This window comes from Phalacrocorax carbo, chromosome Z (assembly GCF_963921805.1).
Source record: "Phalacrocorax carbo chromosome Z, bPhaCar2.1, whole genome shotgun sequence".
Lineage (NCBI taxonomy): Eukaryota > Metazoa > Chordata > Aves > Suliformes > Phalacrocoracidae > Phalacrocorax > Phalacrocorax carbo.
This window is the reverse complement of record NC_087548.1, coordinates 50,898,975-50,916,997: the sequence shown is the minus strand read 5'-3', so window position 1 is coordinate 50,916,997 and position 18,023 is coordinate 50,898,975. Positions and strand designations below refer to the sequence as shown.

At 42.1% G+C, this 18,023-nt stretch overlaps 1 protein-coding gene across 2 annotated transcripts; it reads left to right on the top strand.

Annotated features, from left to right (window-relative positions):
• The first annotated feature begins 752 nt into the window (after window positions 1-752).
• Window positions 753-17,065, top strand: ISOC1 (isochorismatase domain containing 1). Of its 2 annotated transcripts, XM_064437795.1 has the most exons (6): window positions 753-1,135; window positions 9,452-9,571; window positions 9,746-9,949; window positions 10,340-10,456; window positions 14,290-14,397; window positions 15,892-17,065. In XM_064437795.1, exons 1-6 carry the CDS (start codon window positions 836-838, stop codon window positions 15,970-15,972), a joined length of 930 nt encoding a protein of 309 aa, XP_064293865.1. In that variant the 5' UTR covers window positions 753-835; the 3' UTR covers window positions 15,973-17,065. The 2 variants fall into 2 exon arrangements, with proteins under 2 accessions (XP_064293865.1, XP_064293868.1); XM_064437798.1 differs by having other exon boundaries at window positions 755-1,135; window positions 14,290-17,065.
• Window positions 17,066-18,023: the final 958 nt, after the last annotated feature.

Sequence of the window (18,023 nt, the reverse complement as noted above, 5' to 3'; positions counted from 1 at the left end):
CTTAGGTACCTCCCGCGCCTCAGAAACTGACATTTCTGAAGAAAGCCTCGCGTTAAATTCAACAACCCGGTGCCGGTACCGGGAAAGCCAGCAACTACTGCCCACCTAGGTCTAAGATCGGGCTAGATCGTGCTTGAAAGAAACCGGACGTCTTTCAGCCTCGATCAACAGGTTCTTCCCCAGCTTCCGCGGGGCTCGGCCGCGCCCGTTCCCGCCGCGGGCCGGGCGGCGGCCGTCCCGCCCTGCCTGCCTGCCAGCCGCGCCGCCCGGGCCGCCTTCCCCGCCCGCCCGACGGGGCGCCGCGGCGGCCGGCCCCACGCCCCCGCCCCTTCACCGCCGCGGGCCTTGCCGCCGGCTCGGCGGCGGTGGGGTGCGCCCCGGCGAGGGACGGAGCTGCCGGCCGGCCGGCGGCGCAGAGGCCACGACGGGGCCGCCCGGAGGGAGGTGCCCTGGCGTCCCGCCGCCGGCCCCTCTCCGGGGCACCCCGGCTCTCCCTGTCGGGCCGGAGGAGGACGAGGACAGGTGCTTGGGTGAAGGGCTGTTCCTCCCGCCGCCCGCCTAAGGAGCGGGTACCCGCCCTCCGCGGAGGAGCGGCGCCGGCGGGAGAGCCGCTGCCCGCCCCGCTGAGCCGCCCCGGCGGCGCGCCCGGCCCCGAAAGCTCACGGGGCAGGGCCGGGCCCCACGGCGAGAAGGAGGAGCAGCGGCAGCCGCAGCCGGGATTGGGGGCGGCCGGCGCCGCCCGCCCGGCCGGTGGGAGGAGGCGGCAGGAGGAGGAGGAGGAGGGGCGGCGCGGGCCGCAGCGAGCTGGCTGGGTTCGGCGCGGCTGCCCCTGAACATGGCGGCGGCGGAGGCGGCAGCTGCTCCGGGTGGCGGAGGGTGCTCGCCGGCGGGCAGCGGCTCGGTGCCCGTCCTCTTCTGCTTCTCCGTCTTCGCGCGGCCTTCCAGCGTGCCCCACGGCGCCGGCTACGAGCTGCTGATCCAGAAGTTCCTCAGTCTCTACGGGGACCAGATAGACATGCACCGCAAGTTCGTGGTGCAGCTCTTCGCTGAGGAGTGGAGCCAGTACATAGACCTGCCCAAGGGCTTCCTGGTCAGTGAGCGCTGCAAGGTGCGCCTGGTGCCGCTGCAGATACAGGTGAGACCCGACGGAGGGGCTGAGCCGGCCGCCACAGGTGTGCCCGTGGGCGGCCAGCCCCGTCCCGCCGCCAGCTGCGGCTGCCCGACCGCCCCCCGCACCCTCCCGGCGAGAGGCGGCGGCCGCCCGAGGAGCCGGGAGCGGGCTGCAGCCGTGGGCAGAGAGAGACCCACAAGCCCGCCTTGGCTTATTTCTCCGTGGAAACTTCTGTTCCGCTAAGACGGGGTGGCAGGTGCGCCCGGGCGGCGTGGGTTTGGTAACCGGGCTTTAGCCTTCGGCCAGTGGAACTTCCTTGGCCCTGTGAGTGGGGAGGCAGCCCGGTGGTGCAATAATCAATACTTCTCCTTTGAAACAGGTGCCTGGTGCTAGACAGCCTTAACCGAAGGTAACGCTCCTGGGTGGGAACTCAAAGGCTGCCGGTAAAGAGGGCTCTGCCAAAGCTCGGTCTCATGGCTCATAGATCCCGGGGATTTCTGCATCCCTCCTTACCCCAAAAAGCTCTTTACAGGTTCATAACTCACTCGTTTTGTGGCCATAAACCAGGAAACCAGACTGCCAGACGGGTACAGTACGTGTGTTTCATGCTAAGATATCTTTATGCACAGTGGAGATTCGTGCCAGTTGTGCTGGAATAGTTTGCACTCGGAACAAAATTGCTTATTGCTTTTTCCTTTCTCCAGCACCAAAGGAGGCAACTTTTAAAAAAAAAAAAAAAAAAAGAAAAAACCCCACATAGTTACTGTGTTCTTAATTTATAATTAAGTAGTTTGTTTCTTAAGCCAACATTACTAATAAGTTGAAAAAGTGATGTCATAAAAACTGAAACATTGTTCATCTTCTCTTTATGTTTCTAGAAACAGTTTAATTCACACTGTTTGTAAACCATGCATAATTGTAGTGTCATGAACCCATAAACTTTGAAGGTGTCTTGTTCACTTAGACTGTACATCAAGGATGCCTTTGGATTCTTTTGTCCTTTCCTTAACCCTATGATGGAAAGAGTGGTTAAGAAGACCAAACTAGTTTAATAAGTTATTTTGTCACTTATTTTTCTTTTTGTCATTTGCCACCCATTGTATTCAGCTTCAAACCTTTCTCTTTTGTGTCTTGGAAACAGAATGAATGGGGGCCCAGCCAGACAAACTGAAAAGGATTGTCTCTCGAACTTGTGAAAAGAGTCGGTATGGGTGTTAATTCAAGCAAGGATTTTAGAAACAGAATTTGTGTAATCTGACACAGGTCAGAATTCTGTTTCTTACATGTCCATGCAGACCACTGCTCTGCAAAGACTCTCTTGCAGATGGCTTCTGCGCTGAAACTGTATTTGCAGCCTGAGCATTTGTAGCAGGACATACATCTCTGTGTAAAAGGTCAGTGTTGAGACATGGAAGGATACGTCATTCCCAGGGTGCAGATGCACTATGCAGTTTTAACTGACTGCAGGGATTCAGTATGAAACAATAGTTAATGCATTAGTTGCCTAATGGATTAGCTGCTTTTACCGATACTGTTGCAATTCTGTGACAATAGCAACTGTTGATATGAAAAGGATGGTTCTTGTGTATTATTTTAGTTGCCTCCTTGATGTGCTTCAGCAGCTGAGAATGAGCTGGAGACATCACAATGATGTCAGCTCGCCTTAAGCCACCGGCAGGTGCTCAGAGATCACTCGTTTGGGGAACATTTGGTCTGATACAGTCACAGCTGTGCTTTTTAAGACCTTTAGGATTTACTGATGGGAAGATTATACGTTCTTTCAGTATGTTGATTCATGCACTACCACTGTTGTGTGCCCTTCCCTGCCCTGATGTTTTAGCTGCAGTTACACCTGACATAGGTTTGTCAACGCTGCATCTGGCGTAGTCAGCTGAGATGCCATTGTGAACCTGTCTTTCAAGAGGGGCAACCTTTGCTCACTGATGTGATTAGACTTGCATGTTTGGAAAGATGTATTTGGTTTAAAATTAAGATTCATAGATACTAGCACCCATACCCCTAGACAATAATTTCAGTATTTTTATGTATGTGCTTTATAAAATGTATGTATGTGTTTAGTTAGGGATGGCATTTTAACCTGTAGGGTGGTAGCACCCATGAACTCTGGAACAACATCCTCCTGTTCTGATTCCTCTGCAGGCCTGATGTGGAAGGACGCCTTTTGTTGCAGTAGCTCAATAAATGTCAGCACCAAATGGTGTTTTACTGGGCTGTTTCAATTTCCTGTCCCTGCAGTTGAGGGGGGCAGTAATCTCACAGAGAAATCACCATATGATCCCCTCAGAAGGCCACCCCACGCAGTTCAGTTCAAGGCTCGATCTGTGCAGGGATGCTTGCTCTCCAGTCGTATTTGTGCCTTTGTATTCTGCTCATATATGTACATTTGTTTGGTTTAGCTGTCCTTGTGCAAAACAGCCACTTGAACTCTTAAAGGCCACCCAGCTTTAGGCAGGCTGGTGGGATGGGGTGAACCCTGATGTTCAGCCTGACTGCCACTCTTAAAAGTCCTCAGCCCAGACTTGCAGTGAGGAGGGACTTTTCCTTTGGCCTCTCCCAACTGGTGAGGAAAGTGTTTCTTTGCAAACTGGGGGACTGAGTACAAGCAGAAGGGAGCCGTCTGCTTTTCATGGACTTTACGTGTCTTAAAAGTTTTAACAGAATAATATTTTTAGTCGGCAGGAGGAATGCAGGACCACTTTCACCTCTTCTAACTCCAAATGCAGTTAAATAGTGCTACTAAAACTATTACATTCTGTTTTAACTGACTTGGGAGGAGAGAAGCAATAAGGAAAAGCACTTTGGAGATATCTGAAGATGAGACAGCTATGCTTATTAAAGCTGTGTAATAGAGGAGTTCAGGCAGCATTCGAATATATGCCAGAGAGAGGCTGTTTCACTGTTGCTGTCATAACTTCAAGGTGACTTCTTTTCAGCAGTACTTGTGCTCTGCATTTACAAACTTGTGACCTTAAGATACTAGAGCTGAAAGGGTAAAATTATTGAAATCACCGCATAAAGCACCTCTGCTTCAGGGTGTTGTCTTTTTTTAAAGAACGTGTTGATGTCTTAGATGTGCCTTTCTTGCAGAATGATACTTATTTGTTGCTGAAAGATAAGTTAAATAAAATATGACTATACACAGATTTTCACTCTTTGTACACATATCTAATATTGCTACATTCAGATGCTTTGGAAATAGAATTAACATTAACTTAGGAGCCTATGTCCATTTTCTAAAGACCAGGAAAAGCCAAAGCATAAATTGCAGGATATGTTGGATGAGGGGAGTTGTTTGTTTGTTTTAAAAAGTGAGATTATAAGTTGTGGTATCTTAGTGCTACAATTAAACACAGTGTTTCTAAATGAATAATTTTTTTAAAAAAGCAGCACTTGGAACCTTAAAGAAGGGAAAAAAGGTCTGGAAATATCAAGAGAGAGGTTTCTTCAAACCCAGACTCCTTGTTTGTGTATCTTTACTTTGCAGCAAGCATTTTGATCATTTTCGATTTTAAAGAAGAATTTTGTACTGCCTTAATTATATGAACATCTTGTGCTTATCTAACTAAATCTGCCCTTTTAAAATGCTGAATTGCATATAAAAGGGTGTACTTTGGCTTAGCATAAAAAAAATATTTACATTTCTAAGTTGAAGCACTTGTAACCTATTTCTCGTGAAATACATTAAACTGAATTTCTTAAATCTTTCTTTTCCTTTGAAAGATAAGCAGCAAAGTAAAACAATCTTACAGATAACAAAGAAAATATGATAGTCAGCTACTTTTTGTTGTCTTTTTATGCCATCCTTGAAAGACCAAGGCTGCAAGGTCTTCTCTTCTGCCCTTCAGTGGGTAATCTTGGCAAGAGATTTACGAGGTGAATAGTGATGCTACATGAGATTATTTCTCGGCTTCCATTTTCTTGTTCTTTACATATACTGGGGGAAAATTGCATTTTGTATGTGTAATGGCTCCCTGAAGTTTGAACAGGGAAAGCACAGATAAAGAGCAAGTGTATGTGAATATTTTTGTAAAGCTGATTCTGTAATTACAGTACTTCATCACAGTTACATTTCATATGATTAATAATAATCAGCAGAGATGAAACAGATGTGAAAAAACACCTGTACTGTCCCACCTAGGCCTTTCCTAGAGTAGGATTTAAAGCTGTATGTAACTGGTGAGAGCATACCTTTAAATCCTGGTCTGGACAAGGTCCTAGAGATGACTTCTCTAGCTGGGTAAAAGAACTGCATCAGGTTACGTGTCTGTCTGACATACCTATTCTGGTTATGCTGTGGATAACTTCCAGCTGGAGGGAAGAAGGGCCTGGTGACTAACTGAGAGGGGTGAAGCAAAAGCTTACATACTGTGTGGGGAACTTTAGGCGATTTGGGCTTTTCTTGGTTTTGTTTTTAAACTTAGGTTGTTTAATGGTATCTTGACTGAGTAGGTGTTATATTTGGGGTGGATTCAGACAGGTGCCGTTTGGCTGCAGTGGCTCACCATCCTTGCCCAGCCCTGCCTCTCCTCAGAGTGAAAGCAGAGAGGTGTTGGTGTGCCGGCCCAGGGTTTGACATTTGGGTGTAGGTTTGCCTCCACTTCAGCTCACTGGTAGGTGCGGCGCTGGAGCATTGCAGGCCGTCGTGGTTGTCGCTGTCAGGGATGCATGAGCTGGAGGTGTCCCATGTCCCGGAGGGAGTGCGGCTGTGGAAGGGGAGGCCAGTTTTGACAGCGAGGGAGTGGTAGGATTTATGTGGCACACTGAAGAACCAATAAAAGGAACCTTTCCTGTATATGTAGCAGCTACTTCTGTGAATTTATTTATGACTGCATTAGCTACTATTTATGAAACTTAATTTCAAAGTGCTTTCTGCTGCACTCTGTCCTTCCCACATCTGCTATTCCAAGTAACACCAGCAAGTGTTGATTTTTTGATCTTGCCGTTTATTCTGGTTTCTTCTTGTTCTGCCATGCGTTGCATGGTTTGATTCAGACTGCAAGTTAATCAGAAATAGCTGTGAAGAACAATATAGGAATTAGTTGTGTTAGATTTTGTAAACGCTTTTATTTAGCAAATATATAGTTGACCCAACTTTATTTTAGAGTGCCGCTGGTATTAAAGTAAAGGGATAAATTAAATCATATTAAACCAACTTGATAATAGAGGAAAGCAGATACAAGGCTTTTGCTCCAGCTCCCTGTGACGTTTGTTATAAACACATTAGATTATGGATTCAGTGGAAGTCTGTAATGAGAATGCTCCCTGGCTGGAAAGGCAGTTGGTTTTCTTCCATGCTTCACTGTGAAATCAGAATAATATTAAATTGGGCTCTATAAGATCTGTTGCAAATCTGCTTTCTGAAATTATTCCATCATCCATGTCATTGCCAAAATTTAGGGCAGATACTGTTTTTGCAGAAGGTGGCAAGCTGGGAGGAGCCATAAGCATCTGAGAGAGCAAAATTCAGGCTTTTCAAGGCAAGTTGGAGAAACAAGGTGAAATAAGATGCTCTTCAAAATGGAAGCAACAAAGGTAGAAATAATTCCTACACTAAGGTAGAAATAATCAACTATGCAGATAAAAGATGAGGGAGAGTTCAAGGGATGATTTTGAGGTTAAAATGTATCTTAGGAGTCTAAGTATCATCAGTTATGAAAAGAGCAGATGGCATACTGGAAGTACAAACTGAGAGGGCCTGCAAGGGCTGTGAATTGACTGATAATCTGAGCTTGTAGTATTGGGTGTCTCACTGTAGGCTGCAGTTTGAAAAGCACCCCAGGGAGGGCAATGAAAATTGAGTTGTAGGAGGAAAGACTGAAAGTATTAGGTATGTTTTAGAATAAGGGAGGGGAAGGACTTAAAGGGAGACCAGATCTGAGTCTTGAGGTATGGTATTAGGTGTTTGTGCATGGTAGTAGATATGGAGGATGGTAATGCTCTTGCATTTCACATCCACCGCAGGCAGCACTGGAAATAGTGCTCTTAAATAGCAACAGAGAAGCTGTGGGTGAGAAAACACTGCAAAATAAAGATAACAGACCTGTGGGATATATTGTATAGGAGCTCTGTAAGTTGTGTATTGCTGAGGGCTCAGACCAGGTAGGTATCCGTGAAGAATATTTACATTTGGTTGATCCTTCTGTACAGGCAGACTATGCATCTTTTTGCAGCCGTTCCTAGTCTATACATACTTGTTCCTTTGCTAGGGATGGTAGTGCTGTCCACTACCGTGGCACAGGAAGGTGTATACTAAGGCAATAGACTAATTCCACGGAGATCACTCTACAGTCTGTGATGGTTTGCAATAGTTCAAAATTATCTTGAAAGAATAAAAGTGATGGAGTGGTTTATAGAAGAAAATAATGGTCTTTTCTTGTCAAATAAATGCCAAGATAAAATGACACGTTTTCTGAGTAGGAGGTACACTTATGAATATTGTCAATTCCAATTTTTGCTGCTGAGAAGTAGGAAAGTTAAATGTCATGATTGAATGCTCTGGTGCTAGTAAGTGTCAGAGTTAGAATGGATCACAGTAGGTGCTTAGTGTGGTGTTGAATTGTACATTAGTACTTCCTACCAACTGGCTTCTGCATTGTTCAAGCACGTAGATGGGAGGTGTTCAAGAACAAGGCAGTTACTTAATATTTAATTTTATTTTCAAGCATTCTTGGTCCCAGGCCTCATTTATTCCGTGGTGTAGAATCACAGAAGTGTTGTTTGGGAGAGATGTCTACAGGCTGCCTTCCCTAACTCCTGTGGAAAGCCAATTCTTGGTCAAATCAGCTGCTGCCTTGTAGAATGCCGAAAACCTCCAAGGATGGAAGATCCCACCACCTATGGTAACCTGTTTCAGTGCAGCTGTACCTTGCTGGTGAAAAAGAATGCCCTGATGTGTGTTGTGATGCTCTTCTGCCTTCCTGTGGCGTCAGTGGGTCCAGTGTTAGAACACCTGCTTTACAGTTGTTACTGCATTTGCCTTTGTAACTGCTTGTATTGATAGCATTGACGTTTTGCCACCGAGGATGGGAGCACCTCCTCCCCCTCCTTCCTCACTGAACTTGGTTTCTGCAGAGTTGTTTCTCTCACATGTCCTCACTCCTTTTCTCAGCTGCTATTGCACAATGTTTTTTTTACCTTTCTTAAATATATTACAACAGAGGTACCACCAGCATCGCTGATGGGCTCAGCTTTGGTCAGCAGCAGATCCAACTTGGAGCCAGCTTGCACTAGCTCTGTCCAACATGGGGCAGCTTCTGGCATCTTCTCACGAAAGCCACCCTGCAGCCTCCCCCTGCTACCAAAACCTTGCCATGTAAACCCAATATATCCCTGCTCTTCCAAAATACACTGTTTTGCAGATTTTATAATTTTGTTTTAGTTTAAAACATCACAGCCTCATTTTGCAGAAAATGAAGTATATACAATTAATGGCTGCTTCCCAGAAGCAGTTTATTCAATTTGATTTATCGGTCTGCTGAAAAGCTCTTGAATGGGTGTAATTTCTCTTGAGTTGCCTTACAACTAAATGATAGTATGTAGCTGCTTGCTTTCCCTGTAGTCTCCAGCTGAAGCCTTATCCTTTGCTTCTGCAGGTAGTGCAAGTAATTTCATACAAATACAAAGCATTCTTTCAAAGTGTGAAAAAATGCAATCTTTGATTTCTTTTTTCTTACATCCCCCCACCCACCTCACCCTGCTCCGTAGCCTGTATGATGGAAGATCTGGAGATTATATTTATCATTAAAATGTATTCAGTTCAGTTTCTGGTCATAATACTGACAAGCTCTGCTTTCGTTCTGGCCTTTGGACTTTCATCAGACTTGTGCTAAAAGATGTCATAGACAAAACAAACTGACTACCCAATGAAAATGTTGAAAATATGTTACATACAGTATTGAAAGCAAGTGGAATTCTGACTTTTTTTAAACTTCATCCTGATTTTATGTCAGTTCTAAGAGTTCTGTCTTTAAAAATGAATTTGAGGAATGTTGGTACTTTTTTTTTTTTTTTACAGTACTTTAGGTGGTGTGCCCCTCTGCCCGCCTTCAGGGTTCAGAAGTTTCCATGTATGTTTATGTTAACTTGTGTCTCCCACCTAATAAAATCTTGATTACCTATTGATGACTGTACTGTACTGCTCAGTATCAGCTGTTCATTTGAATTTAGAAACATACCAAAATCAGGCTTGAAAAACCTGTCTCTTATTTTGACTTGAAGTAACATAAAGCTGTTAGCCAGCAGAGGTGTTGGAGACTCTTTCTCATTCTGCTGCTTTTCTGAAAGGGTCTTCACTGCTACAGAAAACATTTTGTTTTTCAGATGACTACTTTGGGCAACCTGACACCCTCAAGCACTGTGTTTTTCTGCTGTGATATGCAAGAGCGATTCCGGCCTGCCATCAAGTACTTCGGTGATATCATCAGCGTGGGCCAACGACTGGTACGGGTTTTGCTTTTTCTTCTTGTAGAGAGTTTTGATCACACATGTAAATTATTATTTTATACACAGCCAGTTTACTGATTATTCAGTTTCAGGTAATAATGATGTCTTTGCTAATACCGTTCTTCCATAGTTTCTTTTTTCATGTACTCTTTCTTCCCTGATCCCTCGCAGCTCCAGGGTGCACGGCTATTAGGAATTCCAGTTATTGTAACTGAACAGTATCCCAAAGGACTTGGCAGCACTGTGCAAGAGATTGATTTAACAGGAGTTAAACTTGTGCTTCCCAAAACAAAATTTTCAATGGTGCTGCCAGAAGTCGAAGCAGCATTAGCAGAAATCCCTGGAGTCCGCAGCGTTGTCCTGTTTGGAGTAGAAGTATGTGCCTTGCCATTCTTGTACTGTTTTATGGTAATGTCTATTTGGCCCATGATAGTATTAAGCATTGCTTTCTGTAGTTAAAAAAAAAAAGTCAATTTGTATTGCTTAGAGCTCAGATATCGTCTACAGATTAAATTATTTTTGTGTTATTTGTCTTTGATATTATCTCATAATAAAATTTGAAATTAGATGTTTGTAAACTACAGGCTCTTGTCTCAAGCCTGGTTGGCATTTAAAACCCACATTGAGTTCCCTGGTCATGTCAGACGTTCAAAAATACATGTTTGAACCCTGATTAATGATGTATTATAATTTGGCATTGTGCTATTCATGTTTTATAATAATGGTTTGTTGGTGGGGTTTTTGCCTTTGATGTCTCCCCTGTAGACTCATGTCTGCATCCAGCAAACAGCATTGGAATTAATTGGCAGAGGTCTGGAAGTTCATATTGTAGCTGATGCCACCTCATCAAGAAGTATGATGGACAGAATGTTTGCTCTTGAGGTAAGTTTCTTAGTCAAGGCTTTCTCCACCTTGAGTCTGTATGTTAATCTCACTGCTTATTGTAAGCTAACAAATTTCTAAGGACAAATGTAGACTTGAGATGAGCTGAATGCTCTGATTCTCAGAATAGCTTCCAGGATGGGGGATTACTGCCTTATTTTTCCCGCCTAAAGTATGATCTAATATGTGGAACCTGGTTTGGAACATGTAGATTTTAAGTGATCTTTTCATGCAATCTAGGTTACTCTGTATAACCATTAGCATTTTAGGATATTTTCATATGGAGTGTTATCTGTATAGCAGGGTAAAAGTGCTACAGAGCTTTTGGTTTTGTTGTTCCAAACAGTGTTTGATCTGCTGTTGAAATTCCTTGAAATGCAATAGAATATAGTAGGTGATCCCGTTCAATGCATCTTCATGGATGTCTGTCCCTCCCTCTGCTCTTCCTCATCAGTGCAAATTAAAGCTTAATCTCAAGACTCTGTGATTATAGTAAAGACTTCCCCCTGCCCTGCCCAGGAGCTTAGTCTAGCTAAATGTCGAGAAAGTGGAGATAAACGTAACGGGAAGATTTGAAAGCACATGCAACTGTGTGGCAACAAATTCATGCAAACGATTTTTTTGATAGTGTACTCTAACTTGCCTACAGGCATCATGGTTGCAAATCAACAACTGCAATTTTTGCCTCAGGCCCCAACAATTGTTTGGAAGTTGAAACTAATAACTACTACAGTATTTTATACTTTTTTCGTTAGATTTGGAGAAGACTTAATTTCTTCTGTTTCTCATGAGTAAGAATTAAAGGCTAAAGGGAAATCACCAGCATGTAGCCTTTGATGAAACCCATGACTTCAATTAAGCAGAAGCTTAATGTTGTCTGTCACGTAAAATATAGCAAAGCACACAGAGTGCAGGAATTACTGAAGTCATGGACTTCCCAAGTCAATGTGTTGCAGCAGCAGTAGTAGGCAAAATACAGGAAAACTGAAATCTGTTTGGCTTACAAGTTGGTTCAGTGTAATAGAGGTTAAAGCAGTGACTAGCTAGCTTTGCTTTTCTTTCTAGTCAAAAAGGTATCAATCATAATATAGTGGTTGGTTGCAAAAGCTGAAAACCTGGCAAATTGGTCAGTTTTAGGTAACTTTTTAGTATGACTTTGCAATGTTTTCTCACCAAGTACAAAGAAAGTGCTTTGCAGTGGTTTCTTAAGTAGTCACCATTAAAATACGGTTTAGGGAACATTTGCTGGCTTGCTGTGGTGAGCGAGTCAGTTATATGGCAGTAACTCCTCCTTCTCCTTCTATGTAGCTGCATATGCCAACATTGTCTCCTTTTTATGCTGTAAAGCCTCTCTTAAAAATGCTGCTGAGGGCTATGGGCTAGAGCAGGCAAGATGTGGGCATGCTTGGGAGCAGGAGACCGGGAGAAAGGGACACAAGAACTGGGCGTGTCAGTAATCCTGATTGACCATGGCGATACATTTCATAGAGAGGTTGGTAAAATACCAAAGCATTGGGTAATCCTGCTTTAGTCTCATCATACAGCTGACAGTTCCTAGTCACACTGTTTTGATTCGTGAGTCTGACATTGTCTGTTGTGCAAACTTGCTCCATACCTGGTGAGCTGAGGTGAGGTTCATTGATCCAGATTCCCTGGATCCTTCTTCTTACCTTTCTGGGAAGATGAGTGTAAATTTTAACTGTTTCCAGCAACACAGCCCTCCTCTGTTCACCGTGATCTTACAAGGACAGTAAAGAGTGACCTTGCAGTGATAACAACCAGATTCCTCAGCAACCTCAAATCCCATCTGGTCTCACCCACCCTTAGTTCTCCACATTTCCCCTCACATAGCATGTGTTTTGGTGGTGCTGGTGGTCAACATGCAAATACCCAAACAGGTGTACTGGGAAGTGCACTTTGAATTAATTGATAGCCAAAGCTTTCATGTCTGCCTGGATGACCCTAAAGAGTTATTGTCTCTGTTTCTGTTGTGTACTTATAAATGACAGCAGGCAAAAACTTGCAATTAAAAAAAAAACCACCCAGAAACCAAAAACCTCAAAGTTTCCATTGATTAAATAGAAGATGACCTGTACCACTGCTTGATCTCAGATTGAGCCAGTTTAGTCTGTTCCTCTTCTGTTCTGCTTGTTCCTGTGGTGTGGATGCAACACACGCTTGCTGCTTTCCTTTGTCTGAAAGATTATGTTCTGAGAAAACTTTTTCTTTCCTTGAAAATCATCCAGTATGCTTAGCACACACATTTTCATTCCTACTAATCTCAAAACTATATAAATTATACTTAGTCCTAGAAGTAGAGTATAAGCCAATGCCAGCCTCTTTGACATGTTATGGTATGTTTTGATTCTAAAGAGAAGATAATCTCTTTTTTTAGATTCACATTTCTGAGAAGGCAAGGTTCTTTAACAGTCTGTTTTTTCTCTCATCCATACTAGCTAAAAACAAAAACTTTGTATTCCTGGAGAGGTACATCTTGAAAGCATTGCCATAATATTTAATACTGAATTTCCTATTTTTCTTTTTTGTATTTGTATGTGGTTTAAACAAATGTGTCACAGTACAGAGTAGGGGAGCTGGGGAAGCTATCTGCTTTGTTTCAGCTTAAGAATATTGCAAGGCTTGCTGCCATTATTGCAAACAGGAAGCATTGACTTGAGTAAATCTAGCCTAGTTAGCTTACCATTACAGAGACTGTAGTTACATATACTTTACTCGTCCCCTAAAATTAATAACTTACCCTCATCAATTGCTTTGTAATTGAAAAGCTAAATAGTCATGATTGCCTGCCCTAGAAAGTTTGGAGTTTCTCTTTGCCTTCGTAATTACAGTTGAAACCTGCTTGAAGGCATATGTAGCTGTATTTTCTGCCTCTTGCCCTCCCTTGGCTCATTCAGGACCCTGTCAGGTTTGGTGGAGCATGCAGTAGAGGATGATGGAAGGGAAACTGCATCCATGAAGAGTTCTACTGCCAAAGCATCTGTATGATTGCAGGGAAGCTGATGGGGGTAGAGGGTGGACAGTCTTTACTTAAAGATAACTTTACTACATAGGCAACAACCACAGTCTAAAAGTCCAGAAACTTTGCAGTAAGTCCTGTGGCTTTGGCTACATGAAGCACTGCTGTTTAGTTGCACACGTATAAGGTCTAGCAGACCTCTTTCAGTTTTGCTTTCTGTGCAGTGGTATTACTCTTCATTCTGTAGCTGTGAGAACTAACTTGGGAGTTACTGAGGCTGTAATGAGATGTCAGTTAAAAGAGGATGCTTTTGTGCCAGTGTGATTTATAAGGTCTGTAGAAGAGCTTTTCATTCTGTCTCCTGAGATTATTAGTACTAGTGCGCTGTGTAGTCCAAATACCGAAATACTAGTACATAACAAGCCCTGAAACAGAAATTGTTACAATTAAGTTTCTTGCTTAATGCCTTTCAGTTGGACATTACTATTTTCATTTTCCCCAGGCCTTTCAAATCTGCATGAGAGTGAAGAAAGCTATCCTTGGGGCCATGGAAGGGGAAAGGGTTGTTAATATAAGAGCGGGTGGGTCTTCTGCCTATTAAATCTGACCTAGGGAAAGAAGTAGGAAGCCTTTTTTGTAAACCAGGGCAGCCTTTTTCCTCAGTAAACTCTAAAAACAGTCACTTTCCATCCTAGCTTAAAAATGGCACCATTAACAGATGCTGGAATGGAATTGGCAATATTTTTATTAAGAGGAGATGTTATTAAAAATACCATCCGTCACTTTTACAGAATATATACTCATTCACCTTTGCAAGTCTCTCACATTATTCTCTCTCTGCTCTTTTCTCTTTCAGCGTCTTGCTCGTACTGGAATTATAGTTACTACTAGCGAAGCTATATTGCTGCAACTAGTAGCTGATAAAGAACATCCAAAATTCAAAGAAATCCAGAATCTCATTAAGGCAAGTGCCCCTGAGTCAGGGCTCCTTTCCAAAGTTTAAAGGGGATGTAGAGGAAGCGGATCTCATTGTCATCTTTAAGGAGGAAGGAAAGCTGTAAGCGCACATGTACACCTTCTTTCATGCAAAGTTTGGTAGCAGTGTAAAATTAAAAATTGACATACTCTTGCTTGCCTTAGCAAATTGTCTGGTTATACATCTGGGTGCCAGTATGTTCTGTTTAATTACAGCTGTCAGCCATAGGACCCTTTTGTTGTCAAATTTCCTTATTTATTTAAAAAACAAAAATTAACAGAGGTGCCTGCTAGTCTACACTATACACTGATTGTAACAGCTCCAAAAAAGTGCATATTTGTGTGACACGTCCTGATTGTGCACTTTGTAAAAGCATTCTGTGATATTCTGGTTTACTTTTGTATTAATAGAGGATAATTACTTATTGGATAAATGTGATGTGATATGCTTTAATGTTCCATGTAAATGAAGTATTTTAATAGGGCATAAGTTAAAACTGAGTAAGATATATGGACTACATGTGCGCTTTTGTTCTCTGGGATAAAATTTAAGTGCTTTGCTTCATAGACAAGACATAGATCAAGCAGCAGCTGATGTTTGATTGCTCTCAGTAGCTGAAGCCTGCATCGTGACTTTCGATTATTCTAAAATTGACTGCCCAACCCTGTACTTCACTTAAATGTACACAAACAGAAAACTATCGTTTAATGAGTTCTTTATGAACAACTGGTGTAAAGCCCTTCAGAACTAGCAGATTACCAAAACTTTAAATAAATTGGCAATGCGAAGGATGTTAAAGAACAAAAGCTGTATTTAGATTTAAATTAGGAATTTTTTAACGCCATTTCAGTTAGATTGAATAATTCCATCTGATTTACTCATTTGGCCAAGCAAGCTCTGAAAGAAACCTTAGCTTCTCTAGGTTTTTGCACCTTTTTTGTGGGTTGCAGCTGGGAGGAGTTTGAATGGAATCTGGCCTGAAAGCATTCTTCAGAAAAATAACATCTTTACTTTAATGATACATATATTTTCTATCTAGAACCAATCTTTTAACACATTATTGTTCAAACACTTCATTCATGTTCCAGTGGTTTAAACAATGTTGTATATAGTTTACAGTGTGACTGAGACATTTATTTTTTTAAAAAAGTACTAGAAGATGTCATACTGAACACTGATCTTTTTGGTAGAAAACCAATTAAAGTACATGTATTGTTTTAAATTGCTTATTTTCCCCACAAGATGGCTCTAAAAGAATTGTTTCAGAGAGTTAACCTTTATATGTTCAAAACAAATAAAATGTTAACATTTGCTGTCTCTCTTACGCTTGTGATATTTATTGAAGAGCAGATCCCGAAAGCTGTGTTTGCCATGGACCTTATTCTGTTTTGTGCAGCTGTGGAAATTCTATAGATGTCATGGGAATTTTGTGTAAAGATCAAGGGTGGATAATGTCTAATAATTCTTGTCTTCTGTGTCTAGTTACAGTGTTACTTAGTGCTCCAGAACATGAGGAATGAGCGTTATGCTTCACGTTGGAGGCAGGGAGGCAAGTTGAGTTGAAGAGCCATTGTCCTATATCACTGACCTACTTTTTACCTTCTTTTCTGGTATATTAATCACGTTGCCTAGCAGTATAAAGTCCACTTAAATAAATCAGCAGCTGTGCACAAAAATACAATAGATTTCTTATGAAATAATGGTTTTATTGCTTTCTTACCTTTATGTGTTGATGGCATCTAGAATTAGTAATGGAAGAAAAAATTGTAACAGTGTTTTTTACACATTTCTTTTTGGAACAGTATAAATTTCCTCCATAACAAATACATGTGTTTTTAAGATATAATTGTGTTTGTTACTAAAAATTAACCATTTTTATACAAACATAAGTTGGAAGACAGGTGTCACAAGTTCCTTCGCACATAGTCCTTTCCTAACTAAGTTTTTTACCACAAGGGGAATCATTTGGTAGTAAGATGGCACTAGAGAAGAATCTATAAAATACGTTGATATTCTCTGTGATTATTTTCTTTTTTTGTATTTGCATAGCCTTCTGTGGCAAACTGGATTTTTGTCAGGGTTATTAATTTGTAGTTTTTTTCCATAAGCTTGAAAAATAGGATTGCAGAAATACCCAGTGTTATGCTATAAAGCTGAGTTCTTAGATGTGATTTTAGGGGCAGAATGATTGAAGTCTTTCTCCTTCATTAGATGGTGGTGTGTCCTGGTTTCAGCTGGGATAGAGTTAATTTTCTTCCTAGTAGCTGGTATAGTGATGTGTGTGGGATTTAGTATGAGAATAATGTTGATAACACACTGATGTTTTAGTTGTTGCTGAGCAGTGCTTACACTAGTCAAGGACTTTCCAGCTTCCCGTGCTCTGCCGGCTGCACAAGAAGTTGGGAGGGGACACGGCCTGTACAGGTGACCCAAACTGGCCAAAGTGATATTCCATACCATGTGACATCATGCTCAGTATATAATCTAGTGGGAGCTGGCTGGGGGAGGACCGCTGCTCGGGGACTGGCTGGGCATTGGTCGGTGGGTGGTGAGCAATTGCACTGTGCATCAGTTATTTTGTATATTCTTTTATCATTATGATGATGATGACGATTTTCCTTTCCTTTTCTGTCCTATTAAACTGTCTTTATCTCAACCCATGAATTTTAAGTTTGGTTTTTTTTCCTCAATTCTCTCCCCCATCCCACTGGGGTGGTGGGGTGAGCAAACGGCTGTGTGGTGTTTAGCTGCCTGCCAGGTTAATGCACTGTTGTGGTTTAATCAGCATCACATGAATCATTCAGATGAGATTCTGAGAGTGTTTATTTTAAAAGAATAGAAAAAGTGTTGCCATGTTTCTGTTATGTAAAGTAAGTTTATTCACAGGAGAGAAGTTCCTTTGCTTCTTCATGCTCTAACTCATCTGTGTTTTGTGTCTCTGACAAGCGGGTGTTCCCATGCAGTAGAACAGCAGAACTGAGCCATGTGAGAAGAGGTCTGCAAGCTGTTGCATTATCCAGTATAAGTACTGTTTTGCCCTGCAAGGATATAAAATAAATTAATGAAATAACATGGAAGAGAATTGTTTAGGGCTATACTCAGGTGACTGTGAAGAAGCTTAATTCATCACTGTTGAAGTGCCAAACTGTCCTTTATTTGAAGGCTTCACCACAGCTATGGCTAAGCAACACGATTGCCACTTGCTGTAGGTGTCTTCAGCTTAATTTCTGTTTCCTTGGGGAAGCAGAGACAGTCCTTGATAGAGAAGGCTGGTTTATTTTTTCTTTGTAGGTGTTCTGCTTCTGTGCAAAGTTAGCCTCACTGGAGTAGCTGGTGTATAAATTCTATGCTAAGTATAATAATGGGCATGAGCATGATTAGTTTATCTCTGCTAAACCCTGACAAAGAGGAATGTTTTTCTATTGGGACAGTTTAGGTTTTGAGTTTAAAATACAATCCTGTCTATTCACAGAACCATGATCCTTTGTTATTTTTCCACCTGTATGATAATTCTGTATGAACTAAAATAAGTAAGGTATCCAGTACCCTTTGCAAAACCTGAAAAGGGAGAATGAATTAAAAAATCAGCTGTTGCTAGCCAATGTTTTCTATTA

Excerpts from the sequence above, each read along its gene's own strand:
- ISOC1 (XM_064437795.1), top strand. The coding sequence starts at position 836 with ATGGCGGCGGCGGAGGCGGCAGCTGCTCCGGGTGGCGGAGGGTGCTCG. Across the intron at positions 1,136-9,451 it reads TGGTGCCGCTGCAGATACAG|ATGACTACTTTGGGCAACCT; the intron begins GTGAGACCCGAC and ends TTTGTTTTTCAG. Across the intron at positions 9,572-9,745 it reads TCAGCGTGGGCCAACGACTG|CTCCAGGGTGCACGGCTATT; the intron begins GTACGGGTTTTG and ends GATCCCTCGCAG.